The sequence below is a fragment of the Tursiops truncatus genome, chromosome 12 (genome assembly GCF_011762595.2).
Source record: "Tursiops truncatus isolate mTurTru1 chromosome 12, mTurTru1.mat.Y, whole genome shotgun sequence".
NCBI classification, from domain to species: domain Eukaryota; kingdom Metazoa; phylum Chordata; class Mammalia; order Artiodactyla; family Delphinidae; genus Tursiops; species Tursiops truncatus.
In genome coordinates this window covers 74,565,678-74,577,871 of record NC_047045.1, presented here as the reverse complement: position 1 = coordinate 74,577,871, position 12,194 = coordinate 74,565,678, and the positions used below count along the sequence as shown (strand labels likewise).

The following is a 12,194-nucleotide window of genomic DNA, read 5'->3' as shown; positions in this document are numbered from 1 at the left end:
CATAAACAAGACGAAAAGACAACCCTCAGAATCGGAAAAATATTTGCAAACGAATCAACGGACAAAGGTTTAATCTCCAAAATATATAAACAGCTCATGCAGCTCAATATTAAAGAAACACACAACCCAATCCAAAAATGGGCAGAAGACCTAGATAGACATTTCTCCAAAGAAGACATACAGATGGCCAAGAAGCACATGAAAAGCTGCTCAACGTCATTAATTATTAGAGAAATGCAAATCAAAACTACAATGATGTATCCCCTCACACCAGTTAGAATGGGCATCATCAGAAAATCTACAAACAACAAATGCTGGAGAGGGTGTGGAGAAAAGCAAACCCTCTTGCATTGTTGGTGGGAATGTAAATTGATACAGCCACTATGGAGAACAGTATGGAGGTTCCTTAAAAAACTGATTTAGAATTACCATATGACCTAGCAATCCCACTACTGGGCACACACCCAGAGAAAACCATAATTCAAAAAGACACATGCACCCCAATGTTCATTGCAGCACTATTTACAATAGCCAGGTCATGGAAGCAACCTAAATGTCCATCGACAGACGAATGGATAAAGAAGTTGTGGAACATATATACAATAGACTATTACTCAGCCATAAAAATGAACAAAATTGGGTCATTTGTTGAGATGTGGATGTATCTAGAGACTGTCGTACAGGGTGAAGTAAGTCAGAAAGAGAACAACAAATATCGTATATTAACTCATGTATGTGGAACCTGGAAAAAAGGTTCAGATGAACCAGTTTGCAGGGCAGAAGTTGAGACACAGATGTACAGAACAAACGTATGGACACCAAGGGGGAAAGCGGAGGGGAGTGGGGGTGGGGGTGGGATGAATTGGGCGATTGGGATTGACACGTATACACTGATGTGTATAAAACTGATGACTAATAAGAACCTGCTGTATAAAAAAATAAATAATAATATTCAAAAAAACCCCAAAAACAAAACAAAAATTAATTAATTAATTAAAAATAAAAAAAGAAAGGTCATCCCTTCTCCTTAGACTGTTGTTTAGCAATTACTATGAAATACGAAAGACATACAGAGATGTATGTTTTAAGTTCTATGAATTAAAACTACATATATAGTATTTATGTATACATTTTTATATATTCTAAATACATGGAACTGTATATATTTAAAAATGATTAAAATGGGAAATTTCATTTTACATACATTTTTTACCACAATTAAAAAAAATATACACATACACACACGAACACATATAATACTCTATATACATACATACAAGTACTTATACATATGCATTTTTATTTATTTCCTTAAAATTTGAGGCTCCGTTTGCTGGCTGATGCCCGGAGTCCAATTAAAGAATAACTCAAAACCCTACCAACAACTGGTTTGAATCCTTAAAAAATATAACATACATAATTCCTCAATAATCAACGAACTCCCCCAGCCCTCAATCCCCTGCCAGCAGGGGAGAAAACACTCTTAAACACACAGGCAGTGAAAGTGCAATAGTGCAGAAATCTGCGGTGCTGGCTGTGGCCCTAGATGGACTCTTCCTGGTCTGTTTTGATCTCCCTTGCTTCTAGCCCTGCTGTGATCAAGAGAATGGCTTCACACAAGGAACAGGAAAGACCTTTTAATAAAAACAAACACCATCTTCTCATGCTGTCAAGGTTACACGTCTAAATGTTTACGAGTTTAGAGGAAGGATATAGAGGGATGTGGAGATGGTTTTCAACTTTCACTCCTGATTTAACAAACAATATTCAGATGGACTTTCGGTGGTACCATACATTCTTTGCAAAAGCTACTGACTTTCTATTAAATCACGAATAGCTCCCAATTCTAATGGAGAAAGAATGCTAAATGTCTTGCTTTAATTTGGGAGTGCCTTTCTTTCCTGGTGCACTAGGGGCTGCTAATTGCTGGTTTTAACACAGTTGAACAGGACACCAACCCTGCAGCCCGACCTCCAGGTTACCTGAGTCACAAGACAATTCTTGAAGGTCAATTCAGGAAACCCCTTCTCTTCCTGAAGCGAAAGTGACAGAAGGAAGAGCTAACATAGATTACCAGCCCCCTATGTCCCAGCATTTTACTCCAGGACATTTCACTTGGTCCTCACAGCAACTGGGTGAAGTTGGTGTTAATATCAGACACTATTTTATAGATAAGGAAGCTGAGGCTCAGAGAGTTGTCCACATTTATATCCATAGTGGGAGGTCCCATCGAGATTTGAACTCTGTTTGCAAATGAAGTTACCGACAACGGATTAGTCTCCAAAATATACAAACAGCTCATAACAGCTCTATGTCAAAAAAACAAACAACCCAATCAAAAATGGGCAGAAGATCTAAATAGATGTTTCTCCAAAGAAGACATACAGATGGCAAAAAGCACATGGAAAGATGCTCAACATCACTAATTATCAGAGAAATGCAAATAAAAACTACAGTGAGCTATCACCTCACACAGGTCAAAATGACCATCATCAAAAAGTCTTCAAACAGTAAATGCTGGAGAGGGTGTGGAGAAAAGGGAACCCCCTTGCACTGTTGGTGGGAATGTAAATTGGTACAGCCACTATGGAGAACAGTATAGAGGTTCCTTAAAAAACTAAAAATAGTTACTCCTGGGCATATAACAGGAAAAGATGAAAACTCTAATTAGAAAAGATACACGCACCCCAAAGTTCATAGCAGCATTATTTACAATAGCCAAGACATGGAAGCAACCTAACTGTCCACCGAAAGAGGAATGGATAAATAAGATATGTGGTACATATATACAACAGAATACCACTCAACCATAAAAAAGAATGAAATAACGCCACTTGCAGCAACACGGATGGACCTAGAGATTATCATACTGAAGTAAGTCAGAAAGAGAAAGACAAATAACATATTGCTTCCATGTGGAATCTAAATAAATGATGCAAATCAACTTATTTACAAAACAGAGACAGATTCGCAGCCATGGAAAACAAACTTAAGGTTACCAAAGGGGAAAGGGAAGGGGGAGGGATCAATTAGGAGTTTGGGATGAACATACACGCACTACTCTACATAAAACAGATAACCAACAAGGACCTACTGTATAGCACAGGGAACTCTACTCAATATTCTGTGATAACCTATATGAGAAAAGAATCTAAAAAAGAATGAATATCTGTATACGTATAACAATCACTTTACTGTACACCTGAAACTAACACAACATTGTAAATCAACTATACTCCAATTAAAAAAAAAAATGTGGACTCAATTCTGAATGACCCCTTTAACTATAATACATTACTTCTTCCATCAAGCGTCCATTTGTCATGGGGCACGTCCCTCACCTTCTCTGAACTCCTATCTCTGCATTTAAGATACAGAGTTGAGCTCACACACCCCATGGGATTGGATGAGATATACTTGAAATTATGTACGGAAGAGGGATTTGTTAGCTAATAAAGTGTAAATACAGGTTCGTTTTTTCATCTGCTATTCTGTTTTCCTGGGTGCCTGCAGATATGGAGATATATTGGTCACCTGTAAAGATATAATTGCCAAAAGTAATAATAGAAAAGATAGGTTTTGGGGAGGACTTCTAACTGTTCCTTAAAAGGAAAGGGGGCTGTGATCATCATTAACGGTTGAGAGGAAATGACGCAGAGTAGTGCAAGTTTAAATATATCAGTTCTCACATGATAAACTTCCTCTGAACAATGAGGCCACTGCCTTCTATTCCATATTTAAAAAATTATTATTCTGGGAGATTGGGATTGACATATATACACTAATATGTATAAAACAGATAACTAATAAGGACCTGCTGTATAAAAAAATTTTTTTTTATTCTGAAATAATCAACAGCCACCTCTAGTACCATGAACAAAAGTTGCCTCCTCTTGAATTAGAAGCTACTCTGGTAAAAGAGGTGCAGAATTTTCTCTAGAGAACAATGGCTGCTTCCCTCAATTTTGCAAAGTTCAGCACAGACTCCCGAGTCAGAGGAGCAGCTTGTTTCGCGCTTTAACTAATGGAACCGTCATCAGAAGGCCTCATGCTCTGCGAGTTGTCCGGCCTCACAGTGTCACTGAGGTCAGGTAAACACTATTTCTCTCGAGCTGTTCCTCTTTCCCTTTGGGGTTTTGAGACGATTTCTACTCCCCACACAAAAGCAATCATGCCCTGTGCTCCGACACTATTTCCAATTTCTCCAATGAGCTCAGGTGTCTTTCTCCTGTAACACAAGACTAGGGCGGGGCTGGAGCAGGAACTAAGAGGCCATCAATCCTGCGCTGAATACATTCTTGGTGGAATAGAGTCTGGGATGATAGCAAAAGGCACACAGAAGCCCAGTTTGTGCAGAGAAGCAAAGGCACCAGGGCGTTTTATCCAAAAGCATTTTGTCACTTCTTTTTCTCCTGTGGGGCAGTCTGATACCTAATTGAGCTGTCTAGCATCAAAGGGCTAGTCGTGGGGGGGAAAACAAAGGGAATTAAAGGGTTTCAAGAAAACCATTATTACTTAAATAAAAATTAAAAACAAAAAAGAAAGAAAAAAAAGAAAAAGAAAACCATTACTTAGTCCACAAAGGCTCACCAACACTGCCTATGCACGTAATTGTGGCAGGAGGGAGGCTGAGCTCTGTTGCTGCCTGCAACGATGACTTCAGATTTCCCACACCGTTACAAGACGAGATTGTACATGGTCTTATATTATCGAAAATCGACTCACCAGCGTGAGCGACAGAGCTATCAAGGAGACAGTCCCTGGTGAGGCAGAAGCAGCAATAGCTCTTTTCATAAACTGTCATGTAGCAATAATAGGCCGCGCTGCTGATTCTCTAAGAAGCAATTACGCAGCTCACGTCTAATTTCTGTGTTATAAGAAAAGGGAATGTATGTGGGCAAAGGAGGCAAGAAACCTATCAAATATGACTTTAGACCACATTATTATAAAACTGTTCCCCTTTTCACAGAAGAGCAGACATTTTAACAGCATTATCTCCACAAAAAATGGGAATTCAGGGAAAAAAAATTATGATATTGGTGGAAATGAAAAGGGTTCATTTAAGGGATAGTACACGTTTAAGAAAGCACAACTCAAAAAACATTGCTTCTATTTACTGACCTTTTCACTTTGGATGGTTTCCTTGAAAAAGCCACACTTTGTGAAATCATTCGTTTAAAATCTGCCATTGCGGGGCTTCCCTGGTGGCGCAGTGGTTAAGAATCCGCCTGCCAATGCAGGGGATCCGGGTTCTAGCCTTGGTCCAGGAAGATCCCACATGCCACGGAGCAACTAAGCCCGTGCGCCGCAACTACTGAGCCTGCGTGCCACAACTACTGAAGCCCGCGCGTCTAGAGCTCCTGTTCCACAACAAGAGAAGCCACCGCAATGAGAAGCCCGTGCAACGGGTGCTACCGCAACGACGAGTAGCCCCCGCTCTTCCTAATTAGAGAAAGCCCGTGCGCAGCAACGAAGACCCAACGCAGCCAACAAATAAATAAATATACTAAAAAGAAAGAAACAAACAAAAAAACTGCCATTGCCACTCAGAGTGGGCTGGTTCACGATCAGAGCGGGGCGGTGGTCTGAGGGTTTCCTGACAGTTGTTTGTGTAAAAGGGCCAAGAGCTGCACCAATTCATAAGGGCTGCACCCTCATGACCTAATCACCCTCAACCCAGCAAGGCTTACCTGGGCATCAAGGCCCAGGAAGGAACACAAGATTACCTTGGCCAGCCACCATCTGAGTTGGCTTCCTTCCCCGTGATGAGCCCACTGCAGGGCTGCATCTATATTATGCTCAGCATCTCCAGAGAACAGCTTCTAATCAGGACATCTTTCTTCCTGTAGAACCCAAGCCCCCTGCCCTCCCCACTGCCACATCCTGCCCCACCACCTCTATAAGACAGAACATTAGGGTCTCTCATAAAATGACCTTTGAACACGACACACCTTTTCTGAGCTAACCATCCTAATTCGTTCCTGAAATCCTTCCTCCCACAGTCACCAACTACCCGCAGTGACCCCGTTTGGCACGGATTCTTTGCCCATCGTGGTGCTTCCTCTGGTGGGTCACTCAGGTGCTGCCCGTTTGAGAGGAATCCTCCCCACCCCAACTCCCACTTTTGAGCACAGTAGTGGATTCTGAATGACAGAGCAGGACGATGGCTTCCGTCATTCCACACACACCCCCTCAGCTCTGCCTCTGTCTGGCTGTGGGACATAGGGCAGGTTACTTAACCTCTGTTTGCTTTATTTTCCTTGTATGTAAAACATGGGAAAAGCAACAGTTTCTACCCATCGGCGAAGTGAGGACTAAAGAAGTTAACAAGCACAAAGTGCCCGTATGCCTGGCAGACAAGAAGCCCTCCTTGCCTTAAAGTTATCATCGTGTTCTTCAGGATGTAACTCTAGGCTCAAGACTAACAGAATTTGTGAGGGATGAAGGAACCAGAGAAGCCACCAGTTTGAAGCCTGAGCACTCTGGCAACCAGGGACTACCTATGAGGACAAATCCAACAGCCAGAGCTGGAGCCAGCAAATCCAGAATGGAGATGTTTGGGTGGCAGCAAAGATGAACCAAGAAGAGTGAGGTCCCGAGAAGTTCAGATGTTCTGATTGAACCCTCATTACCCAGCTGATACTAGACAATCCAGCAACTCCTCTTCAGCGTATATGCCCAAAAGAACTGGAAGCAGTTTTACACATATGTTCACAGCAGCATTATTTACAATAGCCAAGAAGTGGAAGCAACCCAAGTGGCCACTGACAGATGAATGGATAGCAAAAAAGTGACATAAACATACAATGGACTGCTGTTCAGCGTTAAGAAGGAAAGAAATTCTGACATATGCAATAACATGGGTGAACCTTGAAGACATTATGCTAAGTAAGTGCTATGGACTGAATGTTTGTGTCCCCCCAGATTGGTATGTTGAAGCTTAATTTCCAATGGGATGATATATTAGCATCTGAGGCCTTTGGGAGTGATTAGGTTGATGTCATTAGGAGATGGGGCTCTGGGGTGATTAGGTCATGTGGGTGCACCCCTCATGAATGGGATTAGTGCTCTTATAAAAAGATAACCTAGAGAGATCCCTCCCCACTTCCACCATGTGAGGATACAGTGAGAAGACTCCCATCTATGAAATAAGAAGCAGGCCCTCATCAGACATCGAACCTGCTGATGCCCTGATCTTAGACTTCCTAGCCTCCAAAACTGTGAGGAACAAATTTGTCGTTTATAAGCCACCCAGTACTATGGTATTCCTTATAGCAGCCTGAAAGGACTGAGACAGTGAATAAGCCAGTCAAAAAAGGGACAAACTTTATGGCTTACCGGTATGAGATAGCCAGCAACAGAGGAGGAGAAATGGGGAGTTAGTGTTTAACGGGCACAGAGTTTCGATTTTGCAATTTGAAAAGACCTATGGAGAAGGAGGGTGGTTGCACAACCATGTGAAGCTACTTAACACTAGTGAACTATTCACCTAAAAATGGTAAAGATGGTCAATTTTATGTTATGATGTATTTTACCACAATTCAAAAAATTTTAAAAATATACTAGGCATAGCTCAAGAAAACCATGGTGCAAATGGGCTATAGCAGAAACGGACAAGGAAAATACTGCCCGTGAGATCCCACGCCTTATGAAGTTGCTCAAAAGTCTTGCTCCTGTGCAAACCCTGTTGAACCCTGTACTCCAAAACCCCTCTGCGCTGAGTGTAGAGCACAGGCTTGGGGGCAAGGAGCTGGGGCCCCTCAGCAATAGGGCCTCGTCAGGTGGCTTAACCTCTTTAACCTTCGGTTTCCTCATCTGCAGAGCTGTTGTGACAACCCACGTGAAGCTCTCGGCACTCACCTAACAGTTAAGGTGTTATACAGTATACAGTATACAGTTAAGGTGCGAGACCCGTCAGGCACCATTATCATTGTGTTGGATCTTACCTGCACATCATACAGGAACTGGAAACGACTCTTTTTACTTGCAGCTTCTCTCACAGCCTGAGCCAGGTCCACCGACCCTTTCCCACCAATCGACCAGTGATAGCAGGGCACTGCATTAAAGGCGCCAGCCCGCTTTGCAAGCTCACACACCAAGTCAATCTCCGCTCGGGTGTCGGTCCTGGTGATGAAAACGTTTGTGGTTTTGCATCTGTATTCATTTAGCGATGTTTTTAAAGAAAGACTAACTGCTTATACAGAACTTTGCTCCCAAACACTGAATATATTTTAAACATCAGAAGTAGTTACACTGTGCTTAAATAAATCAGACCTTAAGAAAAGCATGGGGGAAAAATCCTCTCCAACGTGACTCAAATATTTCAAGTTGTTAAGGGTTTTATTGAGAAAATTCCATAACATATCCCTTTGATCATCCACAGTCTTTCCGTCAGAAATGCTGGGTGGAATTAAGACGAAGAAGAAGAAAAAAAAAAGCCAAAGAAATGGTAACTCACTACATAGATTTCACTTCCCTGATAACATTTGAAAACACTTCTGCTAAAGTAAAACCAATTCAAAGAAAATCAAACAAATAGAATGAGCAGAGTATTTCTCTGTCCTTTTAGATGAAGCAGAGAAAAGGTCAAACATCCTCAAAACACAAATGCAGTTAGTTCACAGGGTGGCCCAGCGATATGACCACATTTAAAGTAGGACACTTGACTCACCTGAAGACATTCAGAGCTACGACAACAGGGACCCCGAAGAGCTGAGCAATCTGAATTTGCTTCTCTAGGTTACAGCAGCCATCTGCCACCAGCTGGAGGTTCTGTAAGAAAACCAGGCCCCCATGTATCACCTCCCATCCAACCTGCCAAACTACACAGGCAGGCCCACTCTGGCAGGTTTTGGGTCTATCTACACTCACGTTATTGTCCTGGAAGCTATTAAAGAAAGCCATCAATCATTTTTTCCCTCCAAGAAAAGATGGCTGCAGAAGGAGGAGGCTCATTTTCCAAGTAAAGTCTAAAATTATTCTAGATCCAATGGCATATGTGGGTCTTGAGCCAGGCAGCTATTTCTGCTGCAGACTGGTGGCCAGGACGTCAGCAACATGCCCACGCTCTGTGGGCTGGTGGACAAGAAGGCGTAAGGTCCTGGGAGGGTGACCAGCACCGTCCAGCTACTCCCTGCTCAAATCCCTGGCGCCACCTGTAGGAGCTAAGAGGTACTGTTGCCAGTCAATCAAAGTCTATTTACTCACTCAAGTCATAAAGCCAATTGTGTATCTTCCAAAAGTCAGTATCTGCCACATCAAAAGAATACATGGGTATAAGAGGCCTGCTCTGATGGCTGCCCAGCGGGTAGGAACTGGACAGAAAGCCTACACCCATCTTTTCTTAAGATTGGGGAGTTAACCGAATGGATTTTATCCCTCCCCCCACCCATTTCCTCTTGGATTATTAGAAAAGCACTTTTCTAAGAGGCCACTGGCGGAGGACCTATTCCCTGACTGAGATTCAACTGCTAGTCAATGGTTAACTGTATTTGAATAATTCTTCACTCTTACCTCTTCCGTATACTCTTTTTTAAGAGGGACCCCTGCAGTCACCTGAGATAAGAAAAGACAAAAATTAAGAATAATCCTATCAAACTGTTTACTCTGATTAAGATCTGAAAGAAAAACAAATCATGGTCCCTTTGGGGAAGGTTCATTTAAAAAACACATTTTGTGCTTTTAAACCAATAACTGGCAGCCCTGGCTGAACGTGAAGTCTCGTGGGTGCTTTTAAAAATCACTGATGCTTGAGCTCCACCCTGACCAATTAAACCAGGATTGCTGGGAGTGGGACCCAGGATCGGTGATGGTTAAAAACTTCTCAGGCGATTCTAATTTGAGCTAATATTAAGAACTTTCATACTGTTGCCCATTATCCTAGCATAGAAGGGAACTCACAGTATGATTAATACCTGATTTATACAGAGTGCATAATCGTTCTAAATAAATTCTAAGTCATTTAAAAGTAATTGCCGTGAATTTTCCCCTTTCTTTGGCCTAGTTTCTTACAGAAGCCGATGGGGTTGGCAGTTTAAAGATAAGGAAACTGAAGGTGAGAGAAGGCAGGTATCTTGCCCACAGTTACACAGCAAATGAGAGGCAGAACAGGGGCATGAGTATAATAGGGTTCTGAAACCCCAATTTAGTGCCTTTTCACAGTTCCCCATTGTTTTTTTTTTTTTCTTTTTTTTGTCTATAGCCTGCAACTGGTTTCAGTGAGAAACCCCAGACAACATTTTAATTCACTGAGGACGTGGTGACTTGTTCTCCTCTCAGCGAAAGAGGTCTTGAGAATATTAGAAATCCTTTGAAAAGTTACCTCTATGACAGATTGTTTTCTTGAGATTGTGAGGAAACATCATAAGGTATTTTCAGATGGGTTTTTTTTTTCCCCAGCATTAGCATAAACTAAAACACACAGTGGACCCTTCAGTTGGAACAACCAAAATGCTGGGTTAAAAAAGGAACATAAAGTACTGCTGAGCATGAACATATGCAAAGTTCTGCAAAATCAAAAATTAGGCAAAATCAAGAAAAATGGGTTGTACGCAAATGCCAGAAAGTAGAGGGGATCAACAAAACCAAAGCTGGTTCTTTAAGACTAACAAAATTGATAATATTCTGGCAAGAGTTTTTTTTTAAAAAGGAATGAAAAAAATATTATAACTACACATGCTGTAGACAGAATTAATAGGATACTGGGACAAACTTTATACCAATACTTTTTAAAAGACAGAGAAACTTAGTATGAGTTTTAATATAAAACTCATTTAGGAAAAAGTAGAGAACTTAAACAGTTCTCTACTCATTAAAAAAAATTAAGTTTGTAGTTAAAAACCTACCCCTCACCAATAAGCAACAGGCCCAGAGAGTGTTACAGGTGACTTCTTCCCATCTTTGAATAAACAGATTATTCTAATGTTACAAAATCCCTTAATGAGAATATAAAAGAGAATCAATAAGCAAAATTCAGTTATTCATAAAAAAGATAATGAAAGGTTCATTTAATATTTGTAATATAATTTGCAACATTAATAAAGAGAAAAATCATGTCATCTCAATAGACGAAGAAGATTATTCAACATATAGTATAACAACGTGACAAATAGCAACAGAAGGCAATTTTCTTAACCTGATAAAAAACATATATGAAATATTACAGAAAACATATTTAGCGATGAACTATTAAACGTGTTCTCTTGTTGATAAGGAATAACAGTAGGATGCTGGCTATCAACACTATTTAATACTGCCCTGCAACTAGAAACATATGGTTAGTGATGAAAAAAAAGTATCAAGATTGGAAAGGAAGAAACAGAACTGTCATTATTTTCATGTATGATTGTCCACACAGAACTCTCTAAAGTATTTACAGCTAAATTAGTACAATTAATAAGAGAATTTTTTAAGTTATGGAGATTTAATATAGAGCATGGTGACTATAGGTAAAAATATTGTATTGCATATTTGAAAGTTGCTAAGAGAGTAGATCTGAAAAGTTCTCATTCCAAGGAAACACATTTTTTTTTAAACTATGTATGGTGACAGATGTTAATGACTTATTGTGGTGATCATTTTACAATGTATACAAATACTGAACATTATGTTGTATACCTTGAAACTAATACGATGTTGCATGTCAATTATACCTTAAAAAAATGTAGACAGGTCACTGGATATATATATAAGAATCCAGAAGTAACCTGTGAAACTATTTAAAAATATAAAGCACATGGGAACAGATCGGTAAAAGGATGTAGAAGTCCTTTGGGCAATAAACTGTAAATGTTTATTAAAATATATTTCAAAAGACCTAAATCAGTGAATATCCCAAGTTCCTAGATATAAAACTGATCTATTGATTTAATGACATTCCAAAAAAACCCCCAAATCCTAGAAAGATTCTTTATGGGACTTTATGATTAGTTCAAAAATACGTATGGAAGTGAAGAGGACTGATAAAGGCCGGGCACCCATGAAGAAAGAGAACTGCCAGGGAGAGCTTGCACCACAGACTTAGCGTAGCACACACACAATTATGTGTAAATAGACCAGTGCAACCACACGAAGGTCCCAGAAACACACCTACACATGTATGGAGAATTGATTTATCACAAAGTAGCCTTGAAGATCAGAAAGGAGGGACTAACTAAAATAAATAGTGCTAGGCCAGTTGGCTATTAACACAGAAA

At 40.5% G+C, this 12,194-nt stretch overlaps 1 protein-coding gene across 12 annotated transcripts in view; it reads right to left on the bottom strand.

Moving 5' to 3' along the window:
- MTHFD1L (methylenetetrahydrofolate dehydrogenase (NADP+ dependent) 1 like) overlaps positions 1 to 12,194 on the bottom strand; it is a 197,178-nt gene that overhangs the window by 67,830 nt on the left and 117,154 nt on the right. For all 12 annotated transcript variants that reach the window (XR_012324912.1, XM_033867839.2, XM_073789737.1 and 9 more), the window contains 3 exons: positions 9,514 to 9,555; positions 8,672 to 8,772; positions 7,947 to 8,124 (listed from right to left, as the gene is read on the bottom strand). Coding sequence is in view for 11 of the 12 variants with exons in the window: in XM_033867839.2 (XP_033723730.1) it covers positions 7,947 to 8,124; positions 8,672 to 8,772; positions 9,514 to 9,555 (321 nt within the window). In the remaining variant the exon portion in view is untranslated. The remainder of the gene's footprint in view (positions 1 to 7,946; positions 8,125 to 8,671; positions 8,773 to 9,513; positions 9,556 to 12,194) is intronic.